Raw genomic sequence first — 14389 nt, 5'->3', positions numbered from 1 at the left:
ATGTCAAGCTTCAACGACGCACTTCTGGCAAAAATCAGCTGTAGGATTTTAACCAATCCATCCAGTCTCCTTTCGAGAATCCTCCTCGGGAAATATTGCCATACCTCTAGCTTCCTCCAGTGCTCACCGCCTACCAATTCCTCTCACGGATGGCATGGTATTTGCATCGGAAGAGATCTATTGAAGACCCATGGTTCTTGCCAGAGGGATGTGTCTGTTGCTGAAGCTAGTGCCATTTACCATGCCCTAACCGACGCGATCTCTCTGGGTTTGACCAACATCTCAATTGCCTCTGATTCTAAATCGATCATTGATGCAATCAAATCGGGGACTCCTCTCAAGGAACTCCATGGGATTCTTTTCGATATCCTATCTATCTCTTCTGTTTTTAACTCTGTATCCTTCTCTTTTGTTTCTCGAGATTTCAACAAGAAAGCCGATGCGGTGGCAAAACGCTCCTTATTATATATCCCTGTACCGAACCCGGTTTAATGAATTAAGAGTTGGTTTTGAACAAAAAAAAGTATTTCCTTTAAATTTATATGTAATTAAATCATTGTACCTTATTATTTAAAAATTAAAAGAAATTGACCCTTATTACTTAAGTTTTATTATAAACATATTTTTATATTATTATGTGTTTATACCTGGGTTTACATAAATTTACAAAATAAAGTTATTTACAAAAGATAATGTCAATTATACTCTACATTATAAGGCTTCTTCAACAAGCCTAAAAATATTTTTTCAAAATTAATCCCATTATTTAGTTTTCTAAACAACCTACTGAATATTATTTCAATATTAGATAATCTTCTATAGAAAAAAACATTTGATGCTGAAATCTTTGATTTGTTTAAGATTTTTGAAACAATATTAAAAATATAAATATTAAAAAACTTCATAAAAGTAAATTTAAATGCTTGCGGGGGTGATAGAGCAGGTTTGAATTTATATTAATATGATTTTTATACGGGTTGTCCACAGAAAATATTTTATTCTGAAATGATATAAGTTAAACAAAAGACGGTATGCCATCATCATTTCATTATTTTGAATATTAGAGAATCATAAACAGTCAAAATATAGTTATACAATCTTAAAATTAACAATCAAAATATAGTTATACAATTTTAAGCAATAAACAAAACAAATAAAATTGATAAATATAACTTAAAATTTAATTTTTTTAGTTAAAAAATCGTCCTACGATGTACCGCGGGTTAAAATCTAATTATCATATATAATTTTTATCTATTACCATATATAGTATACCATTTTAACTTTATAAATTTGAGTTTAGCAAGTACTGGTAGGAAATGTTTTTACGTACTTCTAATAGATTATAATTTATAAGTGACGTAAATAATTAATCTTGGTCAATTCATATATATACCTTTGTAGTTTGTACCCCTTCAATTAACATGTCAAAACTTAATGATTTCGCTTCATATATAAAATACATATATACATTGCTTTAATGTCTATAGTATTAGAACTATCTTGAAGTTAATTTTGATCCGCAAAACAACGGTCTTCATCGGAAGATCATCACAATTATAGACACCAATCATATTATATTATATCTTGGTATATGATATGTAAAACTTATCCGATGATTGACCAAAGTTTCAAATTATGTAGGTGCTATGGGAACCTGTATGGGATGTGCCACGTGTTCCAAGAGACATGCATACTTAGTAGAGGGTGAACATTTTTGTTGCTATATTTTACACAAGTAACTACCAACCCTTGCCCAACAATCAATGAATTCACTTTTTTTTTTTTTCGTCCCAAACATAGTAATTATATTAGATATTCGAAACACCTAAATCAATCTCGAAAGGTTATACCTAAAAAGAAAAAAAATCTAAACCTCTAATTCTAACACTATGAATCAAACAATTGACTAACACGAAGAAAGAAAGAAAAAAAATACTTAACAAACAAAGCTAATAAACTTTGCTTATGTGAAATGTTAAACTGAAAGTGATACTGCATTAACTTAAGAACGATGGCTTAAATAGTTTTACAGGAAGCAAACAACAACTGAATCAAAGCTAGAAAAACGGAAACAGACTCCACTAACAAATTCCACTACAAACTGACTCTCAAGTCTATGACTCCACCTACTAAACCCCTTAAGACTCGGACCATGACTAAATCAACTCCAACATATCCTCCCTTAAGCTCAATTCTCCTCAATTTAGCTTACTTCAGACAGATTCACCATTCCAAGTAAAGTACGCAGCTTCTCGAATTGCTCCAGCTTCAAAGGCTTTGTAAAAATGTCAGCAACTTGATTTTCTGTAGCACAATACTCCAGCTTAACGGTCTCACCATTCACCAACTCCCTAAGATAATGAAATCTCACTTCTATATGCTTACTCTTACCATGAAGAACTGGATGCTTGGACAGTTGAATGGTCGAGCTGTTATCACAGTGAATCACCGTTGCAGACTTCTCTTCAGCTCCAATTGTTTCCAAGATCCTTCGGATCCACACACACTGACAGGCACAAAAGGAAGCAGCTATGTACTCAGCCTCTGTAGTGGAAAGTGCAACGACGGGCTGCTTCTTTGATGCCCAAGAGATTGCACCAGATCCCATTAAAAACACACTGCCTGTTGTGCTTCTTCGATCATCCAAGTCCCCGGCATAATCACTATCCGTGAATGCCATAAGTTTCATGCTACCACTCTCACTTCTTCTGTAAAAGATTCCAAGTTCGATTGTACCTTTGAGATACCGGAGAATCCTTTTTGCAGCAAGCCAGTGTGACATTCTTGGATTAGCCATGAACCGACTGATGAGACACACACTGAACATCAGATCAGGCCTAGTTACTGTCAAATACATGAGACTCCCGACCAGTTGATTGAAACCTAGTCTCATCCACCTTCTCACCATTCTCGTCTTTTGTGAGCTTTGTTCCTGGCACAATTGGATTCCGAACAGCATTACTTTCTTCCATTCCAAACCTTGCTAGAACTTCACGAGCATAACGTTTTTGACAAACAAAAATCCCATCACCACTCTGCTTCACCTCTACTCCAAGAAAGTGTTTCATCTTCCCCAGATCCGACATCTCAAATTCCCGCATCATTGATGATTTAAAATCATCACACATCTCTCTGTCACTTCCGGTGAATATTAAATCATCAACGTACAAGCTAACAATCAGAATTTTACCTCCTTTTATCTTGGTGAATAGAGTATGCTCACTTGGACATCTCTCGAACTCTTCTCTTAGAAAGTAACCTTCGATTCGGCTATACCAGGCTCTAGGAGCCTGTTTGAGACCATACAGTGCCTTCCTTAGCTTGTACACCTTCTCTTCTTCTCCTTTCTGAATGAATCCCTCAGGCTGTTTTACATACACTTCTTCTTTTAACTCACCATGCAAAAACACACTTTTTACATCCAGTTGAAAGATCTCCCAGCCTGATTGTGCTGCAACAGCAATTATGGTCCAAATCGTATCAAGCCGTGCAACTGGAGCAAAGACTTCAGTGTAATCTATGCCATAGCACTGAGCATATCCTTTAGCCACCAACCTCGCCTTGTGCTTGTCTACTTCACCATCTTCATTTAGCTTTGTCTTATACACCCACTTTACTCCAATTGGTGTCACACCTTTAGGCAAAGTGGTTAGCTCCCAAGTGTTGTTCTTGACAATGGATTCGATTTCCCGTTGCATCGCCTCCATCCACACCTCTTCTTTCATCGCTTCATCAAATTTAACCGGATCACTTTCTGTCATCATCATCAATAACATGACTGATAGATTCTCTTCCTCCTCCTCTTCTTCAGCAGTAACATAGTCCGCCAAGTGTGCTGGCCTTTTCCTTATACGTGGTCCTACAACCACTTCTCTTGATCTCAATTCTGGTGATGAAACATGACTTGATGATGATGAAGCTGGTGTTGGAGGCGTCGAGTTAGTTGGAGAAGGAGGTGATGATACTGCCAACGGAGCTGTATCGTTTTCTTCCTCGTTTTGATCTTCTCCATCTCCACAATCAAGGATTTTCTCCTCTGTACCAACTTGATCCCAATCCCACCCTTTGCTCTCATCAAAAACAAAATCTTTGCTTACCACAATTGCTTTTGTGACCGGATCATATAGCCGCCAAGCTTTTGATTCTTCACTCACCCCTAGATAGACACACTTCTTGCTTTTGTCATCTAGCTTTTTCCTCTTCTGATCCGGTATGTGCACATATCCTATGCACCCAAAAACACGAAAGTATTCCACCACAGGTTTCGAACCACTCCAAGCCTCTTCAGGTGTCATCCCTTCTACCACTGCTGTTGGAGATCGGTTCTGAATATGCACACTCCATTTTGTAGCTTCAGACCAAAATTCTTTTGGGACTCGTCTTTCACTCAACATCGATCGAACATCATTCATGATTGTTCTGTTCTTTCTTTCAGCCACTCCGTTTTGTTGTGGTGTGAACGCAGCAGTTAATTGGCGATTGATGCCATGAGATTTGCAGAAATCTCTAAACTCATTTGATGTAAACTCTCCTCCTCGATCTGTCCTCAGGCAAGCTATGAATCCATTGATTTCCTTCTCCACACTTGCTTTGAAGATCTTAAACGTGGCATATGCTTCAGATTTCTCGTGGAGAAAATAAACCCAGGTTTTCCGGGAGAAGTCATCGATGAAGCTCAGAATATACCTCTTCCCACTGTGCGAAACAGGAGAGATTGGCCCGCATATGTCTGAGTGCACTAGCTGAAGCGGTCTTGTCGATTTCCAAGAGCTCTTCTTCGACATTGTTTCTCTGTGTTGCTTCCCTGTCAAACAGATGGTGCATATCTCCTTAGTGGGCTTTAGGTCAGGAAGCCCAATAACCATCTTTTTGTTTGACAGTAGCTTCAGCCCATCTTGATTCAGATGCCCAAACCTGCAGTGCCATAGGTGAGTCTCCTTCTCGATCTCATCCTCTGCTTGCAGACACATCAGATTCTTATGTGGTTTGGAAGCGAGAATGAAGAACATACGATTCCCACTCATGTTTGTGTCCATGATCACTCCTTTGTCAGAATGATACACCTTGCAGCTTCCATCTCGAAACAAAATCGCCAAGCCCCTTTCCTGCAACTGCCCAAGACTGAGCAAATTGTTCTTGAGCTCCGGAACATAATAGACATCAGGTATGATTTGAGTGATTCCATTAACTTGCGCTTTCACACTTCCTTTTCCCACCACAGACATTCTCATGTCATTTCCAAGTTTCACTGAGCGATTGATTCCTTCTTCTAGATCAAAAAACCATTCCCTGCACCCAGTCATATGGTTGCTACAACCAGAATCAAGGAACCAAACCTCCTCTCTGTTTGTTTGGTGCTCCTCTAGATAAGCCATCAGAAGCAATTCCTCCTCCTCTTCCAACTCAGCATAATTCGCCTTCTTCTCCCATTCAGGACACTCATATTGAAAATACCCTAGCTTGTGACATTTGTAACACTCAACAATGGCACGATCAACAGAATTTCTGCCTCTTCCCCTGCCACGTCCTCCTCGCAACGTTCCACGACCTCTACCTCGACCAGATCTCTCATCCTGAGATACTTTTAGTGCCTGCTCTTCTTGCACATGTCCATTCAACCGCTTCTCATGGACTAGTAAGCTACCGTGCAATTCATCAATGCTCATTGTGCTCAAGTCATTTGATTCTTCAATCGAACACACCACATAATTGAATCTTGAAGTCAGTGATCGAAGAATCTTACTCATGATCGTACTCTGCTCCGTAGTTTCACCATTGACTTTCATCTTGTTCACCACCGTCAAGGTTCTTCCCAAGAAGACGTCAATCTTCTCACCTTCTTTCATGGTCAGCAACTCAAACTCTCTTCTTAATGCTTGTAGTTGTGCCCTTTTCACCTTTGTAGAACCCTGATACTTCTTTCTCATGGATTTCCAAATTGCTTTGGAGGTGTTTTTGTCAAGAATTGTTTCCAGAATCTCTCGATCAATGGACTGGAACAGAAAATTCTTGACCTTCAGATCCTTCAGCTTCGCCTCCTCTACTAACTTTCTTTGTGCCTCACTTGCTGGTGTTGTTCCGATCGACGCTGCCGGAACCCCATCTTCCACCAGGCTCCACAACTCTCTGCTTCTGAGGAAGTTCTCCATTGTCATAGACCAGAAATCATAGTAGCCATCAAACTTTGGGATTGCTGGTTGCACAAACTTCTCAGATTTCTCAGACATCTCTCCTCTCTTTTGTTTTCTCTCTCGATCACTTTTCTCTCACAGGTTTGTTTTCTCTTTCTTTCTTATAGTTTCAGCTTTTCTCTGCAGAAGCTATTATAGTCCATTTTCAACATTAAACGTTGATAGAAAAAGGTAGAAGAGATAGCACACAACATAGCCTTAACTATGAAATGTTAAACTGAAAGTAATACTGCATTAACTTAAGAACGATGGCTTAAATAGCCTTACAGGAAGCAAACAACAACTGAATCAAAGCTAGAAAAACGGAAACAGACTCCATTAACAAATTCCACTACAAACTGACTCTCAAGTCCACAACTTGTGACGAATTGTTACTTCAGAAACGTCACAACTGTTTATGACTTTTTTGTGACTTACACCCATTTGTGACCATTTTATTGTGACCTTCTTCAATCCGTTTCATTTTCGTCACAATAAAGTATTTGTGACCAAAAATTAATATATTATGACCATTGAATTGGTAACAATATTCACTTTTTATTGTAGTGCCTTCAGACTCGGACCATGACTAAATCAACTCCAACAGCTTAACCATAACCTATCTTAGTGACGAACTGACGATGAAAAGGCGGACCTTTTTCAATACAAGGACGTCATCTTATTCAGTCGATGTTGCTTATCCCATAGTAAAATAAGCTATGCATCTTTCAATCTTCGATGCATTATAAAGATTAGATCATCTTTCAATCTTCGTCATCTTAACTATAATTCTATGTTTTAGTTTTCAATTACGTGATTATTAAAATCGAGGATGATGTTTTGAATGTTGAAGAATACCACCTAACAAATCATGTCTCGTCGGTCTATAAAAGAAAATACAGCTAATTTCAATCTAGGTACGTACAACGTAACTAAATATTCATTGACAAAACATTAATTACCTTCCTCGAAACAATTACGTTATATTTCTAAAAAAAATGAATCCGAAAAATACTATATACCTTCCTCAAAACATTCGATTTGTAATTCATAAACTAAAAAAATTAAAAACGACGGGAAACGAAATTGTGGACGGAGTAATCAAATGTAAAAAACTATACAAATATATCTATATATAAGTTAACAAAAAGTTAAAACCCGATATTTCAAAGAACTTAAAAAGATGATCTAACATAATCATAATTATAATGACTTATACCAAATTAAATTTAAATAATTGAGTACTAATGTCTTAGTCGGAAAAAAGATTCTGGTTCTGGAGTGAAAACCCTTCCAGAGCTAGCGATGAATGTGCTGTGTGCTTGAAGCAGATAAACTAATTTAAAACAGATATGCTTCATTACTGGTTTTGCTTAATTTACTATAGTTAAACATACAAATCATGCTAATTAAATAAGAATGATTATTATAAACATCAGCTAATGACTTATCTATACGTGTCCTTATGCGTGTTCTCATTCAAAGCACAACAAAGCCCACCCGTAAATACTTCTAAAAAAGAATATATTTAAGAAATATATATTTAACGGAAAGAGTATATATTTAACGGAAACACGCATATTAAGAAATAGTGGAAACACGTATATTAAGAAAGTTATTTTTAAAAAGTTTAACCAATCATAAATAAGTGTGCATAACATAAAATATAAATTTAATTTAAAAGTTATATAGAAAGTTGAAAACATCCTATATTATGAAACAAAAATATTTCTCTAAACATCCTATATTATGAAACGGAGAGAATATTTTTTTAAGGATTTTCCTTTTTTTGGAGCGGGTGGGGGATTATTAGAACTCTAGTTTTTAATACTTTTCGTAATCCTATATACAGAATGACGAAAAAGTATAGTAATACATTAAGATATTTGTTGGTTTCCATCATTGTATTAGTCATACACATGTCTGGAATAGTTAAAATTTATTAGTCATATGATAAAAGCAGTGAATTAGAGGGTTAACAGACTTATTATTATTTTACTAAGGTTAAAAGACTTATTACTATTTTACTAAAGTTTTAACTTAACCAAGGTTTAGGTGAGAGTTAACCATGGTTGGTTTAGGTTATCTCTTTGGATTAGGTCTATATATATGATGGTTGAGCGAGAGAGAACTTCATCGAGAAATTGGTGGGTTAATTCTGGGTGAGTGGAAGAAGCTCCATTAATAAAATCCTCAAACTTTTGTAAATCTCGTTTATTATCTATGAAATCTCATCTTTGCTAAATAAATCGTATCAAATTGGTATCAGAGCAGTTCGATCTAATGGGATTTGGTGACAACTTTGTGGAGGTTCCGGTCTTCTTTGACGATAAAGATCCTGAGAAGTGGATTTCAGAGGTCTAAGAATATTTCAATGCTTAAGGATTCTATGACGAAGAGAAGGTTTCTTTTGCTTATGGTTTTATGGAAGATGAGGTTCGGTTCTGGTTTGAGTCTCGAAATTCCATGAAACATTTCACAAGTTGGACAGAGATCAAAGTTGGATTGTTGAGGAGGTTCGGGAACAACAAAAATCTAGAGTATCTCAGTCTAATATCAGAAATCAAGCAAGCTTTTCTTGAGTTGAAACAGTTACGCAGAGAACCATCAGAAAACAAAGCTACAGATGAGCTTGAAGTTCACTCAAAAACGGGGAATCTGAGTGATGAACAAGAGGATGGGACTGCAGCAGTAGAAGTGGTGGTATGTCAGAGAGTAGCAGAAGAAGAAAATGTGTTTGTATCGTTGGATAATCTCTTCCAAAACGAACAAACGGGTGTACAAAAAGAGTCAGATATTAAGAAGAGTGAACCGGTCCGCCAAGTGTTCGATCAAATGCCTATGGAAAGAAAAGTGAACACAAAGAAGAAAAAAAAGAAGAGATGGAAAACACTTTCAAAGATTGATGGGTCTGAAAGTGGTTTCAAACTCAAAGGAGATAGAGGCTTTGTGGAGCTGTTGGCAAAGAGAAAAGAAGAACATATGAACTTCTTTTTGCAGCAGGTGTTAGAGGAACATCGAAACCATAGGGAACAAGCAACTAAGCCAAATCATGCCTACTAGGTGTTCGAGGAATTGTCTCAAAGAGGGAAAAAGGCTACCACGAAGAGAATTCGGAAGAAGTTCACAAAGGCTAAGGAGTTTAAATACAAAGCTGAAATAGTAAAATTGGGGACCTCTGGAATCCAGATGAAGAACATACATGACAGACCTAGACACAACTATATTGGTTTATGCTGGAGAAAACTATCATTTGCTGTCTGCCAGCCAAGTATTTGACAAAAGGTTGTTATGGGTGTTTGCAAAGAAGAAAAAGAGGATGAAGATGAAGATGGAGTATGAGAGCAAGGGTATTAAGCTCAACATATATGATGTTCACCAAATAGTGTATGACAAGCTGCTAATAAATTACAAAACAGTAACGAAGAAGTTTGTCAAGTGGAAGAAAAGCAATGTCAAGCAGAATCATGACAAACATGAGAATAAAATCAAAGGGAGGAAGCTGGAAATGGACAAACTGCTTCGATTTGGGAAATTGAACAAGTCCAGAATTAACAAAATGTGGATAGTGAGAGGATTGCAAAGGCTTCCCGTGTCGACCATGACTACTGACTATATGGCTGTCGTATTAGGATCGTTGAAGTCACCAAAGAAGAGCCTAAAGACAAAAGTGAAGATGATAAATTGGGTTGTGTTGTTTTTAGAGAAACAAGACAAACTTACTTATCAAGTGATCATGATAGTAGAAGCAGCTAAGGAGAAGAGGGTTTGGACTGGTGGCATGAAACACAAATTTCGACATAAGCACAAGAAGAAGGTTATGTTGTTCTTTACGTTACGCACAAAGAAAGCTTTTGTTGATAAGATTTTCAGAATGAAGAAGAGAACAAGGCATAAGCTTGACAAAAAAATTATTCAGCTTAACAACAGCTTCCAAGCATTGATCTATGTAGAGCTACTATGGCGATTCATCACAGCTTATAAGAAGCAGTCCTTGACAAGCGGGAAGAGAGCCAAATTTAGAAAGAACCTCTTTCTCTATCGTAAGAAGAAGATTCAATGGAAGAGTAAGGATGAAGGTTGCGGGGGTGTTGACAACATGAAAGCGTTAGATGGGAGAAAAGATGATAGCTCGAAGATGGTTACATTGATTTTTAGTGCAGGTTGCATGAGTGGTGATGATTACTCTCTGGAAATTTCTGCTGCAATGGAGGTCTCAACAAAACAGAAGCATTCATCAGCCTTCACTGATGAATTTCAAACAATGCTGAAAATCAGAGTGGCTGCTGCTAGTCAAAAAAGAGAAGTAAAGTTGATGGAGAAGGGTTTTCTGGTTGTCTAACTAAACACGGTTGCTGAACGAGAAAAAGAAAAGAATGGCAGGGATTGGAAAATTTGTTATCTTGAGCAAAAACTTTGGAAAATAGAGATGGTGTTTCCACCGGATGATGTCACTGCCAAACAGATAATCCAATTGCCTAGTTCAGTTTCCTCTTTGCAGAGAATATTAGACCTGTTGACGCAATGTTGGCGCAGCTTAAGGAGCATCTCCAACTCCGAGTCAAGTCAAAACTAATTTGGGTGGCCAAGGAAATTCCAAGAACTAAGCGTGAAGAGTTTGGTGAAGTGGACTGTGTTGACAGATTTTAATGATTGTTCTTGGGAGCTCATCGTGGTATGGATTGAACAGTGTCGACACTTCAACCTTGAGGACAAGGTTGATTTCGAAGGCAGTGGTATTGATAAAAGCAGTGAATTAGAGGGTTAAAAGACTTATTACTACTTTACTAAGGTTTTAACTTAACCAAGGTTTAGGTGAGAGTTAACCATGGTTGGTTTAGGTTATCTCTTTTGATTAGGTTATATATATGATGGTTGAGCGAGAGAGAACTTCATCGAGAAATTGGTGGGTTAATTCTGGGGGAGTGGGAGGAGCTCCATTAACAAAGTCCTCAACCTTTTGTAATTCTCGTTTATTATCTATGAAATCTCAGTTTTGCTAAGTAAATCGTATCATCATACACATGTCTGGAATAGGGAAAATAAATTTTATCCGTCAAACTCAAAAGTTGTGTTTATTTGTTATTTATTTTTTTGTTCTACATTATATTGTTGTTACTTGTGTCTATCTCTTAGGTTTTAAGTACATCACAATAATATTTGAAAACAAAAAAAAGACAGTTTTGATATAATAATTAATCAGATATTGTGACATTCATGTGTATATACTAGATAATGTCTCACACGTCGCGTGAGTTTGAAATTAGTATGACAAAATATAATTATATATTTTAAAAGAAATTTAGTAACTTATTGAATAAATTGATTATTTAATAGTTTATATTACATTGATATTCTTTTAGATAAGTATCTTTTAAAACTTGTACAAAAATTATTAAATTTTTCCCACAATTATTGTTTTATAGGTTTCTTAGTTCCCTCAATAGTTTTTCCATTATCCAACAAATGCAAGAAAACTTACCTGTTATTTACTATATTATTTAGATTCAATTATGAAGATAAATTTTATTCGGGATGAGTAATCGAAAACTAAAGACGCTTTTCCAAGATGATTGATGAAGTCATATATTAAAAGCATATGGGAAATGATTTAATTGTACCAGTATAAGTGAAACCAAAACCTAACTTATATATATTTACAATTCACAATAATATGGTTTTAATAAATTAATATAAACATATATTTTGTATATGTTAATTAACTATATACTGATAAACGATACATGACTAGAATAATATTAATAAGTGAATAGAAATTGAAAAATAGTTACATAATAATTTAATGTGAATTATTTATTTTAAAATGAATAAAAATATATAAATAAAATAAAATACTCGACATATCTTAAGGATGACAAGTACAATTGAAAATAAAACCTTTTATCTTGATGTTCATAATATAGGAATAATATATATGTAGTACTAATTTCCCAAAAATAATTGAGAACAATTTAGATGATAGAAAAGTTAAATATTTCATCATATTCTAAAACAAAAATATCACATATATAGATATATCATATCTTACACATATATATATATATATATATATATATATATCATAGCTTACATATAGATATATCATAGCTTACATATGTATATATATCATACACACATGTTAAACTTCTTATAAACACAATAGCATAACATATATATTGAAATAAATTAAGACAATGTTAGTTGAATACTAAAAAATATAGAATTTACAATATTATGAGATTTGATATATAAAAATGGGATGTGTGTCTTGATATTTATTAAGAAAATTGTAGTTATAATCATATTATAAATCCACTATTCAATTGGGTAATAGTTGCTGCACTAATCTTTATATCAATCATATTTCATGGTCATAGCAGTTATATAAAATATATATAAGAGTTACAAAAATGCAACAATTAAATATTAATATTTTTATTATTTATTTTATTTTTTAATTTTTATTAATCATTCATTACAATGCTTAAATACTATGGAGGTGAAAAAAATAACATAAACAAAAATAGATAATTGCAATCAATTAAAATTTAATGTCTTAAAACATGGATATGCTTATAAATATGAGAATTACAAAAATTTGATAGAATATATAAGTTAATAAAATATGTGAAAAATCATAAAAATAAGTTTATTGTGAATAAAGAACTGATTTTTTTGTTTTGAATATAAAAATTCAAAATTACTGTAAATATAAATATATTACATGAACTTCAAGCTAATCAATTATAATTTTAAATATACATTTTGTTCTCTCTTAAAACGAAATATGTATTCATCTATTTTCTATAAATATTTATAAATTCTATATAATAAAATATACTTCAGTTTATTATAATTAGAATGAAATTACAATTTGACAAAAAGAAATAAAATTACAAAATAATTTAATAATTGTATTATGTGAATTATTTCTATTAAAGTAAATAAACAAAACAGAAAATTCATTCAAAAGTAGAAAAAAATTGAACATCTTATATTATTTTGATCCAAGTTATTTTTTTTCTTTTATTTTAGAAATATCAACTTTTTAGATGACTTGTGTTGTGTCAAATTCGGGGAAAAAAATTAAAAGAAATTTTTTTAATTATATAAGATAATTTCATTACTCTACGATATTGTCCACCGTACGTAATATCTTATTTAACGTTGAAACTATTCCATATTACCTTTTTTAGTGCATACGATGTTTGGATAATATCATAGCCAATAGTTTGAACTTTGAACTCTTAAGGCGTATTTCTTAAGCGAACAAAGAATTGATTTGTTTCGATCTATGTAATTCTTTAATAAACAAATACCACAATCAAACTCTTTTTTCTGCTTGGCATAGTCAACTAGCCTGTAATTTGTATAGCATTTGGAAAAGTTAAGAACGATTGAACTCGATATATGCCAGTAAAACAGACCAAATTGCTTATATATCGTCATCAAACTATCAAATTCTTGGCCATCTAAATCATTAATTGTCAAACTAGCAAGTAATGTTATCTGTCAAATCCGAATTGTTAAATATAATTATTTTCAAAAGTTCTTCAAAAAACAATATTTCAAAATAATATTATATACTATAATGATTTCGAAGCTTAAGTACAACATATGTATCCAGTTTTTTCCATAATGCATAAGATGTATCCAAGTTTTTCCATAGTTCATCCATAAGAATTCGCTTAACATGTTATATGGTTTTAAAAAGCATATACTGTAAGCTAAATAGGATTACGCTCATAATAATTATATACTATATATAGGTAATAAGATTATAATTTATTAATAATATTCCTTCTTTATGTCAATAACGATTACCTAACTCCATTGGCACTACAGTATATCTTTATTTTTTTGCCACCTTCATTGTCACTAAATCTTTAAGGTCATTTACGCATGAGATCATCATTGTCACTAAATCTTTAAGGTCATTTACGCATGACAAATTTTTTTGTCCCCTTTGAGATCTAATTTGTCACACTCACTTTTAGTTTAATTAAGATGCCATTAGCTTTTATATAGAGACTTGGTCAATGATTATAATTATATTCGATCCTCATCTTTTGGATTGTGCTAATAAAAAGATTTTATTTTGTCATTAATAATTTTAACCTGATTTTGACATTTCTTTATTATTGTTATTTAAATATATTGTTGGAAACTCATCTTTTGTACATTAATGGATTGAAAGTTCTCTTCACTTCGTATAT

General features: G+C 33.9%; 2 protein-coding genes across 3 annotated transcripts; both read left to right on the top strand.

Annotated features, from left to right (window-relative positions):
• LOC147938727 (uncharacterized) lies at nucleotides 1-492 on the top strand. The gene has a single exon (XM_087465744.1). The coding sequence runs from the start codon at nucleotides 1-3 to the stop codon at nucleotides 490-492; it is 492 nt and encodes a 163-aa protein (XP_087321870.1).
• Nucleotides 493-8243: 7751 nt separating this feature from the next.
• LOC147938726 (uncharacterized) lies at nucleotides 8244-11176 on the top strand. 2 transcript variants are annotated; one of them, XM_087463953.1, is made up of 2 exons: nucleotides 8244-8335; nucleotides 8443-11176. In XM_087463953.1, exon 2 carries the CDS (start codon nucleotides 9376-9378, stop codon nucleotides 10513-10515), a length of 1140 nt encoding a protein of 379 aa, XP_087320079.1. In that variant the 5' UTR covers nucleotides 8244-8335; nucleotides 8443-9375; the 3' UTR covers nucleotides 10516-11176. The 2 variants fall into 2 exon arrangements, with proteins under 2 accessions (XP_087320079.1, XP_087320080.1); XM_087463954.1 differs by having other exon boundaries at nucleotides 8288-8335; nucleotides 8448-11176.
• The last annotated feature ends 3213 nt before the right edge of the window (nucleotides 11177-14389 follow it).

The sequence above is a fragment of the Camelina sativa genome, chromosome 9, assembly GCF_030686135.1.
Source record: "Camelina sativa cultivar CO46 ecotype springtype chromosome 9, ASM3068613v1".
Lineage (NCBI taxonomy): Eukaryota > Viridiplantae > Streptophyta > Magnoliopsida > Brassicales > Brassicaceae > Camelina > Camelina sativa.
The sequence above is the reverse complement of the archived record's forward strand: the minus strand, read 5'-3'. Positions and strand labels throughout refer to the sequence as shown.

What these genes read in the sequence shown, in the direction of transcription:
- LOC147938727 (XM_087465744.1), top strand. Translation starts at nt 1, where the DNA reads ATGTCAAGCTTCAACGACGCACTTCTGGCAAAAATCAGCTGTAGGATT.
- LOC147938726 (XM_087463953.1), top strand. Translation starts at nt 9,376, where the DNA reads ATGACAGACCTAGACACAACTATATTGGTTTATGCTGGAGAAAACTAT.